Source organism: Schistocerca serialis, chromosome 4 (assembly GCF_023864345.2).
Source record: "Schistocerca serialis cubense isolate TAMUIC-IGC-003099 chromosome 4, iqSchSeri2.2, whole genome shotgun sequence".
Taxonomy (NCBI): Eukaryota; Metazoa; Arthropoda; class Insecta; order Orthoptera; family Acrididae; genus Schistocerca; species Schistocerca serialis.
In genome coordinates, this window is record NC_064641.1 from 802,741,279 (window position 1) to 802,761,630 (window position 20,352).

Below are 20,352 nucleotides of genomic sequence, written 5' to 3' on the forward strand. Positions count from 1 at the left end.
GGAATGGACAGCTTCCTGTGGCCATAGTCCTGATCTATATAGGTACATCTGCTCTTCAAATACAAAATAATTATTGCCAACTGAAGAATTTATTAATTTCGAGAGAAAGGCTATCACTAATTTGCTCACAGGTATGTGCCGGTTGAGGGAATATTATGCAGGGAATTGACCTCCAAATTACGAGATAGAAACAGGACAAGCATAGATTTCTATCAGTGCAGGGACCCGAATATATCGTGTTCCTGATTTCCCGTGCCTTCTTAGCCAACCCTTGAATCACGATCACCTCTCAACATTGCAGAAAGTATTTATCTCTCAATAGCTACCCTCACTTACATAATTTTGCTGATGTTATAGACCAAAATGAAGCTGGCCCGTACATAATTATCACTGAAACTTTAGGTTATTCTTCCAATCTCTGCAAATCTAGGTCAGAACCTATGCTGCTCCTCAACAAATTTCAATACTGTGTAGTATGTTCATGGCTGACTGCCCTACATTTGGGAATTCTACTACGCATCCCCTTATTATTACCTTCTTCATAGCTGATGAAACAAGTCTATCAAAGAGACAGCCACCTTTGAGATTAATACACAATTGAGAGGACAGTGGCTGTAATTACTGTGTAGTTTATTTCTTTAGCATGATGACCATTGTTTTTAATTGAGAATGTACTGACACAGATTACCCAAGCATTTACTGCAATAGCATAGCACACTTCTTCAGCACAACTATTGTAATCAAGGCATTTCTTTCACCCTTCTAGTAATCTAGCTTTTCTGTCTGTCAACAGTACCTCAGAACTTTGCAGATGCGAACTTCCTCTAGAAGGTGCTCGATTCTTGCTACCCCTTTTGCCTCATTTTACATGAATCATTTCTGTTGTCTGCTTCTTTTGCATCAATGGTGCGGTGCATCCCAACCTGTCTCACTTACCGTATCCACAATTTTTTCTTCTAGTTATCTTTATGCTGTCATGACAAGTATACATTTTGAGAATATTTGTGAGCTTTTTTTTTTATCTCTAGCTATTTGTTACTTATTTTGTTTATCTGTTTTTGCCTATTTTGTTTTACAGAGGCTTCTGTTCACTTCCTCCTCCTCTTGACTGTGATTTCTCAACTGCACTGTCTGCCACTTCTGACCTCTCAGGTTTTTGAATCTCATCTATCTCTCATTTTCCTCTAATCCTGGCATGCTAAGTCGTCCTTGTCCTACTGCCCCAGGTAACTGTCTGAACTCCTCCTATTCCTTACTCTTTCTTGTTAATGAAGTAGTCTGCACAACCTATCTTGTCAATATCTACAATTCAGAAATCTTACTAGAACCATTAGTATTTCTGCTTAACAGTAATATAAAATATGAAAAACTGAAATAATTTTTCATCAAATAAATATATTTAACATGAAACACAAAACAGATGCACTTTAGATTTAAAAAGAAAAAAATACCTTAGCACATTCTACAATATCAAAAATAAAAACACACATTAAACATCAATAAATTAGTAAATATACAATACAGATTGCTTCAGAAAAGCTGTTAAATGCACCTCTCAGTTAATAACTTCTTCAAAGTCAAAGACAATCTGAATAACAAAACATATTTATAAACAATGTAAGGCAACCATACGAACGAAATTTACGTTTCCGTGTTAAGCCAACTTGTTAAAATAAATCTGATAGAATAATATGCTTTCCAATATTTATGACGCACATTATTAAATTCTCTTCATTTTCCCATGTTCAACCCTAGGTTCACAATGGATTAACCTTTATAAACTTCTCAGACAAGGAGATCAGTAACTTACACAAACCCACCACTCACTACTGCAGTTTGTTCCAAGTATTTCCATCCTGATCAAAGGCAAGGCAATTACTGAAAGCAAACATGTCATCCACCAGCCGTGCTGCAACTGCTGTGCCATGTCCTGTATGGGCGTGCAACTAACCTGCTCTCTATTTGCTCGAAAACCTCCTAAAACCAGTTACATTTAATAAATGTATCACCTGGTTACATACCCCCTCCCCTAAGCACCACAGCAATCCCCTTAGCCTAAACCTCTGCTAGTTCCATAGCCAGCAACTTCCTTTTTCTGCCCACTCTTTCCTCTGCTGCTAGTATGAATACACTCTAAACTTCCTGGCAGATTAAAAGTGTGTGCCAGATCAGGACTTGAACTTGGGAGTTTCCCCTTTCCCATGCAAATGTTCTACCAATGGAGCCATTCTGCCACAGAGATGCAGCAACAGTTCCCTCCATTATCTCCCAATACTTCCTTATACCTCTCTGGTCTCCCTTCTCCCCAAACACTACTACGGAGTTCAAATCCCTGTCCAGCAAAAAAAATTAGGTGCACTAAGGTTTCTCCAAATTATTCATGGCTCCATGGCTCTTATCAGGATTGTCCCTTTGAAAATGGCGTAGCCAATTTAATTCTTGCTCTTTCCCAAACCTGAGCTTGTGTTCCATCTCTAATTACCCAGACTTCAGTGGGCCATTAAATCTTAATCTCATCCTCCTTCAAGCACGTACAAAGTCACTGCAATTTTTTTTTTTTTTTTTTTTAGCAAAATGCATGTCTGTGCCACTTATTGTTCATTTTTTGCTGATTAGTTGATTGCCCTCATTCAAAAAAATCAACAAATAAACATGTTACATTTTATTTGCAATAGAAACAATGTTCATAACCAAATAAACCAAATGCAAAACTTAATATCAATTTTATGTTGCATACCAATTTGGTAAGTCATGGGTGCAAGCTACTAACACAAATTATTTATAGAAGAATGGAAAAATTAGTAGAGGCCAACCTCAGGGAAGACCAGTTTGGGTTCCAAATGAACTGTCTCGCAAAGAGGTGATACGATGAACATTAACAAAGGTAAAGCCTGTGTAATGGAATGTAGTCTAATTACATAATGCAATGTTGAGGGAATTAGATTAGGAAATGATGTACTGAAAGTAGTAAACAAGTTTCACTAGTTGGACAGCAAAATGACTGATGATGCCCAAACTAGACAGGGCATAAAATGCAGACTGGCAACAGCAAGAAAAATATTTCTGAAAAAAATAGGTATTTGTTACATCTAAATATACATTTAAATACTAGGAAACCTTTTCCAAAGGTATTTGTATGACATGTAGCCTTGTACTGATGAGAAACATGGATGATAAGCAATTCCGACAAAAAGATAAAAGCAGCTTCTGAAGTGTGGTACTATAGAACAATGCTGAAGAACAGATGGGTAGATAGAACGAAACTGTAGAGGAAAACCAGCACTTGAAAATAGTAAGGAGGTTCAAACAGATGTAGGTTGTACTAGCTATGAAGAGATGAAATGGCTTGCACATGATGGAATAACTTTGAAAGCTGCATCAAATCACCCTTTGGGCTGAAGGCAATAACAACATACATATTGTATATTCCGTTTTGTCTTCCATAAGTTCAGTGTTAGGTAATAACAATGCCTGAAGTTGTGAAGTTAATGTAAATGTATTATCAAAGGTGCTTTTTGCCAGTGTATTTATGAGTTTCATTAAATAAGATATTGAATAATTATGAGCACTTGCGAAATCAGTGATTCTGTTGAAACTTCTATTTAGTACACAATAGATATTAGTAGGTTGCACTGGTAAATTGTGTTGAAGTACTGCCCAATAATAATTTAAAATTACCGCCCATCTTCAAATTAATTAATTTAGCTGTACCAACGCTTTGTTTAATGTGGTGTGATTCATAAGTGGAAGGTAAATGGCATTTGTTCACTCATAGCCATGCCCATTTATTACCACATAAGACTTTACTTGCTGCACCAGCTAAACAAGAGAATGAGTCTTAGTTTAAGGAAACTAGAAGAATTCATTCTGTTTACATGATAACATTAACATAGTATGGGAAACCCAAGCTCACACTATTTCTGTTATGTCTTTTCAGTTATGAAGTTATTTTTAATGGTTATCAGTGTCAGACCATTACAGTAAGCTCTTGAAGACCTCACTATAATATGTACAGGAGCTGACACCCATAGACTACCCTAGAAGTCCGAATTTCTGTCAGGTGTTACTGGAGCAACATGCTTCTGATCCCCTGTTTGGTCGTCAGGTACTGTTTATGAATGAGAGCCTCTTTACCCGTGTGGATATCGAGAATGTTTGCAACATGCACCTGTGGGTGTGTGAGAATCCTCATGTAACTACAGCAAGAAAATATCAACATTGTTCTGCAGTGAACATTTGGTGTTGTATGGTGGAGAATCAGTTACTTCGACCACATGTTATTCCACAGCACCTGACTGGCAAAGTGTGTAAACAGCTGTGGAACATGAATTGGATGGTCTGCTTCAAGATGTCCTACTAACTTATGGTTTACACAAAACAATAGCCTGCACATATCAGTCAGGAGGCACGGGATTATCATTGCTTACGCTGATTAGTGCATAGGTCGTGAAGGGTCAGTTGCTTTGCCTGCTAGATTTCCACACATAAACCCTCTGGATTTCTAGCTTTGGGGCAATTTCAACAAGCTCATTTATGGTGTTGCAACTGAGAATGTAGCACAACTACAGCAATGAACTGAAGAAGCCTGTGGAGCTGTGCAGAATGAGATGAATGGAGTCTGCAACACCCCAAGAGTGGTAAGACGTCGACCACACCACTGTCTTCGAAATGGACATCAGTTTGGACATGTTTTGGGGTAAATTTACAGCATTTTGGGTTCTTTCCTGTTGCTGCTTTCTGAGAAGAAGTAATTTTGTGTTGGACTTGTGATCCCAACTCCACTGTATAGCTCTGAAATAAAGAAATGTAAGACAGAACTTTATCTAACATTTTAGTTTTATTTTGATGCATACATAAAACACATTAAGTGTGTACAGTTACTTTTGAATCACAGTTTATAACCCTGATTTGCTATTGACTGCTCTTGTGTTCCCCAACACTTCTGCTTTCTTGGAGACCAGTCTGAGCTATTCCACAGTTTGTCAGAATTAAGCAAGCAGGTATATGGCTCAAGAAAGGCACAGAGGATTTTCAAACTGATAGAGGAGGCATTACTACAAGGGCACATTATTCAAAAATGAAATTTTGCTGTCTTTTAGTAGAGAACCAGAGGGTGAACTGGACATTCACAGAAGCTCTATCTGCTCTTTAAGATTGCACCTGCACATAGGGACTAAACATTGAGTTTCTCAATTAAATGCATTCAACCATGGCATAATAGCCCGGATTATTTTAGTAAGTGTGACACTTCTGGCCGTGAATGTTTACATTTTACAACTGAATCATTTTAGTGCACTGCTGGACTTATGAAATGTTACTTGATGAACTTTTTATTCTTTTTTGTTTCGGAGAAACAAATAGTCCTACAGTAAAAGTCTTTATTTAGATTTATCAACATTCATTGCAACAAAAATAAACAATATTGTTTTGTTACACATAAAACTACTGAAATTCTATACAAGGAAAAATATGTCTCTTACAAATTTAACTAGTAATATGCATTTACTTCCAATGTACAATTAAGATGTTAAGTAAAAAACTCTGCAAACAGGTACTGTAATCAAGAAGCTCGTGTGGTGCTCCGATTTTTTTTACACTTTTCACCACTCATACATTTATCACATGATGGCAATATTTTTGTAACATCTTGTTTACACACAGACCAGAAGACATCTGTAACTACATTACCTCTTGGCAAAGTGTTGTTGAGGGTCTCAAGCTCAATGATCTTACTTTCAAGCATTGACTGCCTGCTCTGACTCTCCTGCTGCTGCTGCATAACAACTCTGCGCAACGTATTTACTTCTTCATCGACAGCCCGTCGGTCCTCTAGTAGAGCATCTCGCTCCATTCTTACATTAGCTAATTCCGTCTCCAACTCTGCTAACTTTGCCAGTGACTCTCGCTCCAGTTCTGCAAGCCTGTCATGTGCCTGAGGCAAAACATTTAATGGTGATATATCTATGAAATCAAAACTGTGCATATAATCATTAGATAATAGATCACGTGCCAGCTAATAAAAGGAAAAATTCAAAAAATTTAGAGACGATGAGGCAACAGAAGACAGTGGAAGAAATGGGAGAACAATAATAAACAGTAGAGGAAAGGGGAGAATGTTGAAGTAATGGGGATAACCTTCACTGAAACATGTTGTCTAATGTTGCCTTTTATTTTTATCTATAGACTTTAAAATATTTATTTATATAGCTAAACAGCAATTTACAGAAAGTCAGTGACATATGTACAAATAAAATCTTGTTTATGAATGTACAGATGTAGAGGTACAAGGGTGCATAGATCAAATTTAATGTTAAAGATTTAATAAGTTTAAGATTTACTCATTATTGATGGGACTTTGCATGTTGCAGGAAGCTACTATTGGTGAGATAAATCTGCCCTTTCTGGCATTTCCAGCTACTCCAGTAAAACCAACCATTAGTCCTGAAACCTAGACTTACACTTTTTATTTATTTAGTACAGGACGGCGACACCACCTATGTTACCAAGCTGATCCCATCTACATTCCTTTAGCTTTAATTTTGATTTTGATTACACTGTACTCTGTACTAACTTATTTCAAGAAAAATGAATTAAGACAGGACTGATTGTCAGTTGCAGCTGTTAAATACCACCACTGACATTTATAATTTCTGCCATAGCTGGAAATTTTACTTACGTGACCCAGTTCATCCTCCAGTTCTGCAACTTTTTCGAGAGCTGCTGTCTTTGTCTCACTGTCTTCCATTAATGCTGCTACATCAAATACATTATCGAGATATGCCGATATTTGTACCTAACAAAAAAAACACAGTGCAAATACTAGTACAAAATTTTATATATTTTAAGTAATTGTTGTTAACCTAATATGATACTCCTATGGATAAAATTAGACCATTTTAAAATCTTTAAACTGTGCTCAGCATATGTCGACAAAGAAATAAAATCACCAATTAAAAGTAATAAATACACACACTTTTATCTTATTTACTGTGTGCACATGGAACATAGTTTTATACCTTTTAAACATATTCTCCTGAACACTCAGCAGAAGTTCACCAACACTAGTAAAGTTTATCAAATACTGTAAGATAGATTTTTTTTTTTTTTTAGTAACTTACTGGAATACAGTTCTTCTTTGAGACATTATCTGCAAATACCAAATCCACATTGCATCGTTTTAATTTTTGCACTTTGAAGATAATTTCTTATGAGATCCAAGTATGATACACTAATGACAGTAACCTCACATAGCACGTAATGCACTATGATGAAGTGTTTTCCAGTAAAGTGTGTGTCAGAATAACCTTCCCTGCTGATGATATAAGTGATAAGGAATGGCACCGTTTCTCTCTCTCATTGGCAGTAGTAACTCCACTGTTTGTCGTAAGAAAAGTTTTACTACAGTGGTCAACGAGCCACATAAATTGTTAACATGCAGTAACACAGTAGTGTTCCAATTCAAGAGTCAGCTGACAGGCACTGTAAAACTGGAGGGAGAACTATTCACGGCATGATGTGCTGAATGTTTACAGCTGCTACAGCATTATCCAGTATCAATGTTTTTACATCATGATGGCTTTAACGACTGCAGTACTTTCCAGAGTCAACACTATGTGCCTGGCCATGTCAAGGAGAATCAGCCACATACATCACACCATTTGTGAATTTACATCACCATTCTTCAACTTGTTGCTATGATAAATAACCAACAACTATACAGGCCTTCACTTTGTGTTGAATTTCAATAGGTTTCATATTTTCTCTATGCAGAAATATAACAAAAGACTGTGCGCCATGCCTGCTTCAAGTTGCAAGTGGGATGGCGATCTTTACACAGTTCCCATCTAGTGTGTGTGTGTGTGTGTGTGTGTGTGTGTGTGTGAGATAGTACAACAATCTGCACAGCATATTAACAAATATAGCAGATTACTTTATCTGGAATGTGATTCTCTGGCATTTCAGTAGACGTCTATGTAAAAACTAAACGATGTACAGAAAAATGACTTATCATATAACACAGTCTCAGGCCACACTACTATACTGAAGGAGTGTGAGAACATAGCCTATAATGGAGCGATGCTTATAGAGACTCTCCTTGCTATCTTACAATTTTTCGCTGCTTGGAGGTAGAGCTATACCGTGACATATGAAAGCAACAGCCTCTCCCGTCCAGGAGTAAGGGCTATTTTACGACTAGTGAAGAAGACATTTATCTGGCTAAATATTGAGAAAGATTGTAAGCCATTTGTTCACCAATGCAATGCTTGTCAGCACAACAAAATAACTCTGCATGCAACCGTTCCACTCGGTGCCTTCGTCCCACTGAGTCAATGTTTTGAACATGTCCACATCAATATTATTAGACCTTTGCCACTGTCAAACTGCCTGACAGCAATTTACAGCAGCCACGACGTTTTTCCGTGAGTGGATCCCACACTTTGGCATTTCTCTCCATGTCACTACTGATCAGAGAAAGCAATTTGAGTCTTATCTCTTTAAAGCTCTCTCAGCAGTGCTTGGTATGAACCATTTCTGAACCAGTGCCTACCAGCCGGCCACTAATGGTCTTGTGGAATGGCTTCAGCGACAAAGGTTCCACTCAGATTCCGTGACACTAAACGGTGGACTGACAGCCTACCTATTGTTTACTATGTCCCCAGACAGCCTTTAAAGAAGATACGAATACAACAACAGCTGAATTAGTGTATGAGCAGACACTTCGATGACAGAGATTTCTTTACCCAAAAAGCAGACACTGTTACTGAAACCTCTGATTTTGCACACCACCTCTGCACACAGATTTGCAAGCCCCGTCCTGCCATTTTGAAAGAACATTCTACTCAGCGACCATTCGTTTTCGGCCACTCAAAGTCACGCAAACAGACTTTCATCTGACATGATGCTATTCGAAGACCTCTCCCACCGCCATATTATATGATGGTCACTACACAGTAATGGCACCCCACAAGATATTAGATGTTGATATAATGGTACTTCCATCAAAATATCAATCGACAGACTCATGCCAGCCTTCATTCAGCTGACAACTACAGACTATGTTGGACCAGCAACTGCTAAGGTTAACTGCTATGGTTACAAGATAGGCTATTCTGTAAATTTAAAAATGATGCAGTAACGTGAAGATATCTGTTGGAAGCGATCATCACAGAACACGTTAACGCCTCATTGAAAGTCTTGTGCTATTATGATACGTGCCAACAAAGTTCCAATAATTTGCACTGAAGATGGTCATGCAGTAACCAAAATCAATCTGTAAAATAAAAGATTTCAATATTTATGAGCAATGCTGTCATTTGTCCAAACTACACTGACAATAATACGGTCATGGTGTACACGTTTCCCAATGGAATTAGACATCAATTAACGATTTTGTTGTTGTGTTGTGTGCATACATAAATTGCATTTACAAATGACACATGCATTTTGTTTTCGTGAATTTACTAAATTTGAGTCAACTGTGATGGTTCAGCAAAAATTTTACACCGAATATCAGGTAAAAGGTCCAACAGACAAAAAAAATCTGTGAGTGGTACAGCGCATCCCATGAGACCAGCTGCTCATTTGGTGCAAAGAGAACAGACCAACCAAGATCATTGGCAGAGAAGATCGATCACGTGAGGGAATCCTTTGTTAGGAGCCCACAGAAATCTGCAACACATGCAAGCAGAGATCCACAGATACTACTGTTACAAAGTCTGTCATACTCTATGCAAAGATCTGCATGTAAAACCATAGTGATAGTGTGTGTGAGTGTGTGTGTGTGTGTGTGTGTGTGTATGTGTGTGTGTGTGTGTGTGTGTGTGTGTGTCTCCATCACACTACTTTCAGGCACTCAGCATTACTTCAATGCCAAATTGCCCCAGTATTGGTCTGGGTGTGTTTTTCCATCATTATACTCGACTTCTTCACTGTCTGAACAGGCAGATGCACACAAGACATCGTGGATCTTGTTGACAGAAGGTATAAGACAAGTTCTTGGAAGCACACTATTGCACAAAGCTCACATTGAAGCAAAGTGTGACACATTCACTGCCTAAAAAGCTCAGAGAAAGTCTGGTGCTCCCAAAGTTATTGTCCTATTTTTCTAGATTCATGACAGACTGTTGGTGCGTTTTGTGATCGAAGTGCTTCATTTAGAAAAAGTAGCTTTGATAATTTTCTGTAGTTTTATGTTCATTTGGCATTTGTGAGTGACATGAAAGAAGTGACAGTTCCGTAAATATTGATGTGTGTAAAATGGTTAGTAAGTTTCAGCATTCTCTGTACATCATTTGATTTTCACCAGATATATTAAAAAGTCATCCTGTATATAAAAATAATGACATTATCAATAAACTTGGATGGTACCTGCAATTCTTCACTTTCTGTATGCCTCAATTTCTCTAGGTATTCATCAAGGCCCAGCTTCGTGAATTCATACTGGAGATGGACGCGAAAATTCATGTCTTCCACTGAATGAACAACAATATTTACAAATTGCATACACGCCACCTGGAAGAGAATATGCAGCCGATATATGTCCACTGTCTGGTAACATGAGGAAACCAATATAATTAAACTTTCTGACTACCCACATACCATGAACTCTATATGGAAGACTTGATAGTTAATGAAATAATCCATGAGTGTATGGAAGCGTTGAGATTCATGACAGACTTCTTTGAAGTTATCAAATGCAGATAATATTATTTCATGACCTCCTTTGACTAGACATATTGCAGCAAGTAGCTCCAATACAAGTGCTTTGGTCCTGCGTGATATAATGAAGTCATAATTACTCAGGGTCAGATTCACAAACATTGTTCTGAAAAACAGTCAACTAAATTTTTTAATGATGTTATACATACCTCAGACTTTTATGCATTAAGCTCAAGGCAATGCAGTTTATTGCTTCCCTGTGTTGTATCACCATATTGAAACCATACTGCAACAAAATTAACAGTTATTGAAATGTTTTTTGACACTCAATTTTATTGCAAAAAGAGAAAAGAACGCAATGTGCAACTGAAAGCACTGATGACAGGGGAAAAGGCAGAAAACAACTGCAGAAACACAGATATAGTAGTGTAAATTAAATGCTTAGAATATGTATGTGAAAAAGAAGAAACTAACAAACATGCAAAAATAAAATAATATTTCTAAAAACCAAAAGATTTTGCATTTGAACTTCATAACCTCTCAATATGACATACATTTATATTTTGGTGATTTACATGACAACAATCAGGAAAACTATTGTGGTTTAAGACATAGAGGTTCATATTACTAACAACCACAGCTATAAAGGTTGAAGTGTATTCAGTGAAACTAGTCATAATTATGAGATGAGCATCAGAACAGCATGTATATGTAGTACAGATGAACAAAGACTAACATTAGAAGAAATATAACTGAAGTGTTTCTGTAGGATGGTTTTAGGAAGTTATCCAGAGTTGAACAATATTTACCAACCACTGTCATCCACCACACACACTGAGGAGCCATGTCGGGTATAGATGTAGAGGTACATAAAAACTTTGTTTCTTTCCTTCTTTTCTTGAATATCTGCTGTATAAGACAAGAGCAAAATCTTTATTCGTATGTTATAACTTGCAAGAGGCATTTGGTTTTTTAAGAGTAGATTCAAGTCCGTCAGTGAATAGGGTATCGTGGAGCAAATTCTATTAGTATAACTACAAGAGCTGCCACAGATCACCTTTATGCGCCACTAGTGGTCAGATGTCGTAGTATGGGACCTATTACCAACTGAAGGAAAATGACCGATTCAATAGTTTCAACAAATTGAAGAGGCAATTAAGGTGGGACAATATTGTTAGCACCAGAGCACACATGTTGAAGCCTGCTGTGTAATATAAACTTGGATAATAACTGTGCTGGGTGTGTTTGTCATCAGGAAGATCCGAAGAGCACGGCGAAGACACGAAAACATGGTCAGGCCAGGTTCCATAGTTGTAGGCAGACACATGTCTGGCAATCCACAGAACGATAGGGAACAGGGGGACTGGAGACCAATATACAGGGGAAACAGATAATGGAGCATGATAATCCTTTAAAATCCTGTAAACTCTCAGTTGTTATCAATATGAGTGATGAATGGTGTAGTTCCACATGGTCAGTTGATTTTTATTTCAGTCACAAAATTTTGACAACCAATCCAGTTGTCTTCTTCAGGTGTTGGGAATTATGCTGTTGTGTACTTGTTGCCTGGACAAAAACTAGTTAGTGTTGCTATTTATAGCTGATTGTGACTTACTCCTGACGTCCAATACACTCTTTGATGCTCTTGATTTTCAGAGGCCACAATGATATTGTGTGAAACACATTTCCCAGCTGTGTTGGATGTGATGGCCAGTGAGATCTTAAGTCAAACAATGGAAAATCAAGGATGCAATGTAACAATATTATGAAAAGGAAAGTTGCCACTCACCATATAGCAGAGATGCCGAGTTGCAGATAGACACAACAAAAAGACTTTTCACAAATAAAGCTTTCAGCTAGTAAGGCCATCGCCAACAAAACACACACACACACACACACACACACACACACACACACACACACACACACACGTTTCTGGTTTCAGTTGACTGAGACTGCAGTGGTGTTTGCGAGTTGCATTTGTTTGTTTGTGTGTGTGTGTGTGTGTGTGTGTGTGTGTGTGTGTGTGTGTGTGTGTGTGTGTGTGTGTGGTGTGTTGTTGGCAAAGGCCTTACTGGCTGAAAGCTTATTTGTGACAGTCTTTTTGTTGTGTCTATCTGCGACTCAGCGTCTTCACTATGTGGTGAGTAGCAACTTTCCTTCTTATAATACTGAAGTCTTAATAAATTTAGTGCTGGACTCGAAGACCTGTTTAAATTGAAACCTTCAGGCCAGCTATTAGGTTTTCTGACATCCATATTTTGATAAGACTCCTTAATTACTCGGTCTCAGATACTTTGTGTTTGCACCACAGTACTGGTCTCATCAATTTCATTTCATGATTGTATTTGAAGCAGTGTTTGGTGAAAGCTAATGGCTTGGTTTTTTAGTTGAGTGTGTCACAGTGATGTTTCTTGAATCTCTCCTCAGATGTTCTGATCCACGTAAGATACACAACATTCACATTGAATCCAGGTATTTTATCTTAAGAGACTGTGGTATACTCTAAGTCTGGTTGTTTGAACAACTCTGTTCTTCACCGAGGAGAATCCAATTATCACACTTAGGGGAGACTGTTGATAAAACACTGTGGGGAACACACACAGAATGAATGAAGAGACTCCGTAAGAACAGTGAAGTGTGTACAACTGAACATGTAATTGAAATATACGGCAGTAAGAGGAAGGAAATCAGAGAGGAGGAGAAAATGGGTTAGAACAGCAGATAGATTAGCGGACAGAGAAGGAAGCATAGGTAGCTGGACAACCAGTGAGCCACAAGCTGAGATCACGATACTTGAAGGATATTTTTTCAAGGGATTGATCCACCTGTGCATTTCAGAAAGTATGCCATTGAGATCGCATGTGGGAAAGGTATTATAAGACCTGTATGGAAGCCAACTGTTTGTTGAAGCCAACTGTATTCTGCTGAGCAGACTGCTCTATTCAGGTGGCCACAATAGAGCAATAACCATCTAAGCAGATGAAGAGTTAGTGTGGTATTCCCTAACAGAACAATGCATAATAACTGCGACAAATTTGTTGGGTGTAGCTGGAGCTACAAGTGGCTGTCTGTAACTCACTGTAATATGCCTGTGTCAGGATTCAAAGTAATATGCACACACAAAAAACTAACACTGGGAGGAAGATAGCAGCACAAAAATTGACAAAAACTGAAAGGGATAGTGTAGAGGAAGAGTGGAACCTATTTAAAACATCAACTGTTAACAGTGCTTTGCAGATAAGTGGCAAAACAAGGGGTAAAGTGAAAAAAAGGAAACCAGTTGGTGGAATGATAGAGTAAAAGATGCAATTAAATGCAATATGGCAAAGAAAAACATGGAGTTTGAAAAAAGAAATCAGAACCAGGGGCTGGTTCCAAAAGATGAACACAGAGTGACAACACTGGAGAAGGAATACCAACAAAAGAAACTCCAAGCAAAGAGAATTGTGAAAGAAGAAAAGTAGAAGAGTTGGGAAATATTCAACCAGAAACTAGAGCAGGATAGCAAAGGGAACCAAAAACTGCTATATGGTTACTGAAAAGTAAAAGATCTGATAGAGAATACATAAAAGCGATTGAAACAGAGGATGGGGATATTATGAAGGACATGGAAGGTATCAGAGAAGAGATGAAGAATTATTTTAAAATCTTACTGAATGGGGAAGATGCACAAGAAAGTGACACCACAGTCATTGAATTAGAGGAAGAGCAGGATCCAATCTCTTCGTTAGAAACTGAGAATTCCATGAAATAGATGAAAAGCAGGAAAACGGCTAGAGTAGATGAGCTGACAATGGATATGATTAAAGTCACAGGAATCCATGGAATACAATGGTTTCACCAGTGCTGGGGGTGATATGGAAAGAAAACGAAGTGCTGGATGAATGGAAAAAAGAAATTATAATACCACTATTCAAGAAAGGTAGTAGAAAAAAAAAGCACCATCTACTGAGGAATCACACTGTTATCACACTGCCTTAAGATAATGGAAAAGGTCACAGAAAAAAAGATTGTGGAAAATTCTAGAACACCAATTAGAGGAACAACAGCATGGGTTCAGAAGTAATAGATCTCATTTTCTCCTTCCATCAGTTAATGGACAAATATTGGTAAAAAGGAAAGGACATGATAGTAGCATTCGTGGATTTGGGAAAGCATATAACAGTGTCCCAAAGGATAAAATATAGGAATGCTTGAGAAAACAATGTTCCTGATTCATTAATTAAAAAAGTCCAGATGCTGCACCATGGTTGTGAGAGCAGTGTACAAGTACGAGATGGAAGATCCAAATGGCTAAAGACAAAGAGAGGTGTTCAGCAAGGCAGTTCACTCTCCCCTTTACTCTTCATTACACTTATGGACACAATCATGAAAGAAATCAAGGAAGAAGAAAATGACGATCTCAAGAAGGAAATGAAGATCTCAACACTTTTATTTTTGCTGATGACATCGCCATTTGGGGAGAGAGAGAAATGGAGGTTCAGAGGAGACTAGATTACTGGAACACAAAATTTAAAAAATTTGGGTTAACTGTGAGTAGGAACAAGACAGTAACATTGCAGATGAGCAGGACACCCACACCTTGTCACATCATACTGGAAGAGGAAAAGCTGATTTTTTTTTCTTTCTTTCTTTTTTTTAGGGCGCAAAACTGCTACAGTCATTAGAGCCTGGTCTATGACTTAGGAAAAGGTAAAAAACCAAACTGGAAACAAGCAGCAATGAGAGTGAAACTCAAAATAGTGGAGAAACTAAAGACAGAAGAAAAGCTTAACAAACCACTACAGAAGGGGGGTTGTTTGTCCCCAAAAAGAGCTTCAAATGACTGGCATCATCTCACTGGCACTAACAAACTTGAGAATGCGATCAGCTGGGCACGTGTCATCTGCTAAAATGGAAGATATATCAGGTGACAGCTGTAGACGGGTGCGTAACTGAGTAAAATTGGGGCATTCAAGTAAAAGGTGTCTCACCGTCCACAGTTGAGAGCAGTGGGGATGAAGTGGGGAGAGGATTGCCACTTAAAAGATGTCGATGGCTAAAAAGACAGTGCCCTATCCGGAGTCTAGTTAAAATTACCTCCTCCCGACGAGTTCGGGAGGAAGAGGTCCAAGCACAGGTGAGAGCTTTCAAGTCACGCAATTTATTATTGGGAAGTGTCGACCAATGTGCATGCCATAAAAGAGCAACACGACGACATAAAACACTCCGTAGAACGGCGAAGGGAATCATACGAATAGCAGGCTGAAGAAGAGAGACTGCAGCCTTGGCCCCTATATCGGCTGCCTCATTTCCACAGATACCAACATGTCCTGGGATCCAGAGGAACGCCACAGACAACCCCCAAGTGGAGCAAGTGGAGGCAGTCCTGAATCTGGTGGACCAGAGGGTGGACAGAGTAGAGAGCTTGAGGACTGAGAAGACAGCCGAGAATGTCTGAGCAGATAACACACTGTATCCGCTGATGGTGACTGATGTATTGGACAGCCTGGAGAACAGCGCAATGCTCCGCAGTATAAACCGAACACTGGTCAGGAAGCCAAAATCAATTTGGGGTGTCGCCAACAATATAGGCACTCCCTACACCAAACGATGTTTTTGAGCCATCAGTGTAAATAAATGTGGCTTCCGTCATTTGTGCACATAGAGCAGAAAATGCCCGACGATAAACAAGAGAAGGGGTACCATCCTTGGGAAACTGACAAAGGTCACGGAGCAGGCAGGTCCGGGGCTGGAGCCAAGGCGGTGCTGTACCCCAAGCTGTCAAGAAAGTTTTAGGGAAGTGGAAGGAAAGAGAATGGAGCAGTTGACGGAAGCGGACTCCAAGTGGTAGTAGGGAGGAAGGGCGGCCAGCATACCCGAAATCCAAGGAGGCGTCGAAAAAAGTGTCATGGGCCGGGTTTGCAGGCATGCAAGACAGATGGCTAGCATAACGACTCAGAAGGACAGCTCGCCGATTGGACAGCGGAGGTTCAGCAGTCTCAGCATAAAGGTTTTCCACAGGGCTGGTGTAAAAAGCTCCAGACACTAAACGTAATCCACGGTGGTGGATAGAGTTGAGATACCGAAGAATAGACGGCCGAGCAGAGGAGTAAACTATGCTTCCATAGTCCAATTTCGAGCACACTAAGGCGCAATAGAGGTGGAGAACGACCACTCTGTCCGCTCCCCAGGAGGTACCATTCAGGACACGGAGGGTGTTGAGGAATCGCAGACAGCGAGCCGAAAGATAGGAAACATGGGACGATCAGCACAGTTTTCTGTCAAAAATAAGACCCAAGAATTTAGCAACGTCCACGAACGGAAGGTTGACAGAGCCTAGAAGTAAGGAAGGCTGAAGAAACTCCGTACAACGCCAAAAATTGACACAAACGGTCTTACTGGGAGAAAAGCAGAAGCTGGTTTCGATGCTCCAAGAGTGGAAGCGATCGAGACATCCTTGAAGACGTCGTTCAAGAAGGCTTGTCCATCGAGAGCTGTAGTAGATTGCAAAATCGTCCACAAAGATGGAGCCCGAAACATCAAGGAGGAGACAATCCATAATTGGATTTATGGCAACGGCAAACAGTACAACACTTAGCATGGAGCCCTGGGGTACCCCGTGTTCTTGGGAGAAAGTAGTGTTCACCTGCACTTTAAATGTGCATTCTGCCATAAATTCACGAAGAAAAAGGGGCACCCGACCTCTAAAGCCCCAAGAGAACAGTGTGCGGAGGATGCCTGTCCTCCAACAGGTATCATATGCTCTCTCCAGACCAAAAAATATTGCTACTGTTTGGCGTTTCCTGAGAAAACTGTTCATGATATAAGTGGAGAGAGTAACAAGATGGTCAACTGCAGAACGATGCTTTTGGAAACCGCATTGGGCAGGTGTTAAAAGACTTCGGGTCTCCAGCCACCAGGCTAAACGGCAATTCACCATATGCTCTAAAACCTTAAATACACTACTCATGAGAGAAATGGGGCGATAGCTAGAGGGGAGATGTTTGTCTTATCCAGGTTTCGGAACAGGAATGATGATAGCTTCCCGCCATCTTCTGGGAAAAGTACTGTCGGTCCAAATTCGATTGTAAAGGCAAAGGAGGTAACGCAGATTGTGGTATGATAAATGCAGCAACATTTGGATGTGGATACCATCCGGTCCTGGAGCAGAAGAGCGAGAAGGAGAGAGTGCATGTTGGAGTTCCCGCATGGAGAAAACAGTATTATAGCTTTCGCGATTTTGAGAGGAGAAAGCAAGAGGTTGCACTTCCGCTGCACATTTCTTCAGGAGAAAAGCTGGCGGGTTATTTGAAGAGCTCAAAATCTCAGCAAAGTGTTGACCCTATGAGTTAGAAATTGCGATGAGGTTCACTAATGTATCATGCGTGACAGTGAGCCCAGAGACCGGGGAGAAACTAGGTGCGCCAGATAACCATCGAATCCGACTCCAAACTTCCGAGGAGGGAGTGAAGGTGTTAAATAAGCTAGTAAAGAAGTCCCAGCTTGCTATCGCGGATGACGTGACGGCATCGCGCACGCAACTGCTTATAGCGAATACAGTTGGCCAAAGTAGGGTGGTGCCGGAATACACTAAGAGCAAGTCGCCGCTCACGTATTATGTCACGGCATGCCTCATTCCACCAAGGAGTGACCTCATCATCAAGGCTAGGAAAGTGGCAGTCATTGAATGTCGCTAGAGACGAAAAAAGTGTCCAATCGGCTTAGTCAAACTTCCAGCGTCTCAGGTGCATATATGGCAGTTGTGGCTCCAATCTAAGGACTCATGGAAAGTGGTCACTCGAGTGTGTATCAGCAAGAGCGAACCATTCGAAGTGCTGAGCTAGCGGAACAGTACCGACCGAAAGGTCCAAATGAGAGAATTTGTAGTGGAGGCAGACAAAAATGTAGGGTCCCCAGTGTTGAGGCAAACAAGATCCGCTTGGTGAAAGACAACTACCAATAGTGAGCCGCGCAGACAAGAACGTGGAGATCCCCAAAGTGGGTGGTGGGCATTGAAGTCCCCAATCAGCAAATATGGGGCAGAAGCCGAACAAGAAGATGAAGGAGATCAGCTCGTGCCATTGGTGTGGACGATGGAATGTAGACAGTACGAAGACAGAAGGTGTATCCAGAAAGGGAAAGACTGACAGCGACAGCTTGGAAGGAAATGTTTAAGGGGATTGGGTGATAATGGAGAGTATGATGGAGAAGAATCATGAGTAGTCCTTGTGCTGGAGTGCCTTCAACAGAGGGGAGATCAAATTGGACCGACTGAAAATGGGGGAAAACAAAGCAGTCATGGGGATGCAGCTTTGTTTCCTAAAGACAGAAGATGACCGGCGAGTAGGATCATAAGAGGATCGACAATTCATCCCAACTGGCTCGAATGCCGAGAATATTCCAATGGATAATGGGCATAGGGTGGACAGAAAAGGGAAGAATGTGACCAAGGTTGCCCTCGACTCAATGACTGCTCCGAGCCGGCGGCTAACAGCGTGGAACGGCATTCAGATGATGGCAGAAGATCCTGATCCATAGGTTGTTTGGGAGCAGCTCCTGCCACCAGCGATCGGCCGGTTGATCGGCCGCCTGCAGTGCGCCTCGGCAACACAGAAGACGGCCGAGGGCGGTTACCGCCAGGTGGTGCTATAGATGAGACACGCCATGGCGGATAAGGAGAGGAACTGGGTTTCTTACTAGCCTTCTTGGAAACAGGACACTGAGATGAAGGAGGAATCTATGGTTGTGAAGTCGGGGTACGTAAAAAATCTTCACGAGTAGGCTCTTTTTTGGAACTCTGGGTGTCTGATTTTGGGGCTCGGGATTTAGCAGAACCCGATGAAGTGTGAGCCATGGAGTGAGCAGGTGAGAGTGGGGAGGTTGAACGGGCGATCTTTGCACTGGCCGATCTGAAGACCGTGGCACTAAAGGTGAGATAACAAGTCTGCGTGGCTGCCTCCTTTGTAGGCCGAGGAGAGGCAAGGACAGTGCTGTATTTACCTGCGTGAGGCACAGTGGGCTTTCGACTGGCGAATAACTTTCGAGCAGCAAAGGTTGACACCTTTTCCTTCACGCTGATTTCCTGAATAAGCCATTTGTCTTTAAAAATGGGGGAATCTCTAGAGGAAGCAGCATGGTCACCCATACAGTTGATGGAATGAGGGGATGGAGGTGGACAAGCACCGTCATGGGCATCCTTACCACATGTAGCGCATTTGGCCGGATTGGAACATGACTGGCTTGTATGACTGAACCGCTGACACCGATAGCAAGGCGTTGGGTTTGGGATGTAAGGGCGAACAGAAATTATTTCATAGCCCGCTTTTATGTTCGATGGAAGTTGAACTTTGTCAAATGTCAAGAAGACGGTAAGGGTTGGAACCAAGTCCTTGTCAACCGTTTTCAAGACTCTATGAACAGCCATTACGTCATGGTCAGACAGGTGGTTTTGAATTTCCTCATCGGACAATCCATCGAGGGAGCGTGTGTAAATGACCCCACATGATGAATTTAAAGTGCGATGCGCTTCCACCCAGACAGGGAAGGTGTGTAGCAGTGAAGTACGCAGCAATTCTTGTGCCTGGAGGGCACTGACTGTTTCTAACAAGGTGCCATTTCGTAATAGGAACAAGAATTTACAGGACCTGCAATTGCAACGACACCTTTCTGAATAATGAAAGGGTTGACTGTGTAGAAGTCTTGACCTTC

At 40.5% G+C, this 20,352-nt stretch overlaps 1 protein-coding gene across 4 annotated transcripts in view; it reads right to left on the bottom strand.

Annotated features, from left to right (window-relative positions):
* Positions 1 to 20,352, bottom strand: part of LOC126473403 (formin-like protein) — a 469,317-nt gene that overhangs the window by 57,098 nt on the left and 391,867 nt on the right. For 3 of the 4 annotated variants that reach the window (XM_050100419.1, XM_050100418.1, XM_050100421.1), the window contains 5 exons: positions 10,869 to 10,945; positions 10,600 to 10,771; positions 10,369 to 10,512; positions 6,677 to 6,793; positions 5,689 to 5,932 (listed from right to left, as the gene is read on the bottom strand). In XM_050100419.1, coding sequence (XP_049956376.1) covers positions 5,689 to 5,932; positions 6,677 to 6,793; positions 10,369 to 10,512; positions 10,600 to 10,771; positions 10,869 to 10,945 — 754 coding nt within the window. The remainder of the gene's footprint in view (positions 1 to 5,688; positions 5,933 to 6,676; positions 6,794 to 10,368; positions 10,513 to 10,599; positions 10,772 to 10,868; positions 10,946 to 20,352) is intronic. The other variant, XM_050100420.1, reaches the window with a different exon arrangement.